A 1,273-nucleotide genomic window follows, 5' to 3' on the forward strand; every position below is an offset into this window, starting at 1 on the left:
ATGAAGATATAGAGTCTATAGACTCGATTTTAGTATAGACGAGTTCTTCAGGAGAGCTCCCTTGTATGTGACAGCTCAAGTCTAAGGTATGGGCATTCTTTGACTCCGTACCAGCAGAACTCCCACGTTATCAGTCAGACCTCACCTCAAAACGCTGTGCAAAGTCATCGATCAGTTTCCTCCGGCCTGCGATAGTGGATTCAATGATCTCCAATACTTCATCAATCCACTCAACGCTTTTAGACCCTACAGGATCTCAATTCCCGACTTCTAAACTAATTTTGAAAGGAGCACTCATTATCGCCTCCCCCGCGTGATCCGTCTCTTCAAATTCCATCACACATAGTAAAGCCGAAATTTCGTGATCCTGCTTTCCCATACAAGCCTTGAGATCCTCCGACACGAGCTGCACCTGGGAAGAAGAAACGAAGCGCACAACTCGTGGACAGATCGAAGCATCCGTTGAATTACTTCAGCAGCGCATTCGTCCGCTACGACAGCAAAGAACTCCTTGTAATGATCCAAAGCTTTGTCGTGATGAGCCTTCCGCCTGAACAACACAAGGGTTGGCTGTCAAATCACTCATGCCAAGTCGATATGTCAGAAAGTGTAGTCGAGAAGAAACAAAATGCCCCCATTAGTGAGCTCAGGTCATGATGGATGAACTGCTCTTGCGCACCTTGCAGTGAACTCTTCACGTCTTTTCATCCGCTTATTATAAGCTTCTATTGTTTCCTGAACCAAGGCAACCCGTATGCATCCACCCTCGCATCCGCCGACCCCGTACGTCAGTCGGGATGGGCGAATCCACCAGACCTTTGACCATCTGTCTCTCCTCCTGAATTTCGAGTAAATGCTCGGAAGAGAGCTTGTCGGTCTGAAGGCAAGGCATTGCTCTGAGCATAATATGCGCTAAAAGCATCTATTCTCGTGCTACTCTTCTCGCTTCATCGACCCTCTGTTGTTGCAGACGAGAGAATTCCTGACAATCGGAGCAGTTGAGGATTACGCCTTATCAAGGCGTAAGGCAATTGAACCGTTGCACGCTGTTATCAGAGGGCTCAAGGGCAAAGGTCAAAGATCACCTTGATGTCTTGTCCGGTCTGGAATCCCCTAGTCGGGTTCACCGATTGCCTGTGTCTATGTCCGTTCGGCGAGCCAGTCATAATGGGAGTAGATGAAAACACTTCGAAGATTCCGTCGAGAGTCGAACTGGGGTCAGCGTCTTGAGTGCTAACCGATATAGGATAGAACCACACAAAAACATAGTCTC

The 1,273-nt window shown here is 48.0% G+C and overlaps 1 protein-coding gene across 1 annotated transcript; it reads right to left on the reverse strand.

Annotated features, from left to right (window-relative positions):
• Positions 1–256: 256 nt before the first annotated feature.
• Pmar_PMAR008641 (hypothetical protein) lies at positions 257–892 on the reverse strand (the record flags this gene model as incomplete). Its single annotated transcript, XM_002777304.1, has 4 exons — positions 257–412; positions 472–550; positions 680–735; positions 788–892. The coding sequence occupies 4 exons, from the start codon at positions 890–892 to the stop codon at positions 257–259; spliced, it is 396 nt and encodes a 131-aa protein (XP_002777350.1).
• Between the last annotated feature and the right edge of the window lie 381 nt (positions 893–1,273).

Source organism: Perkinsus marinus (assembly GCF_000006405.1).
Source record: "Perkinsus marinus ATCC 50983 genomic scaffold scf_1104296952088, whole genome shotgun sequence".
NCBI lineage: Eukaryota > Perkinsozoa > Perkinsida > Perkinsidae > Perkinsus > Perkinsus marinus.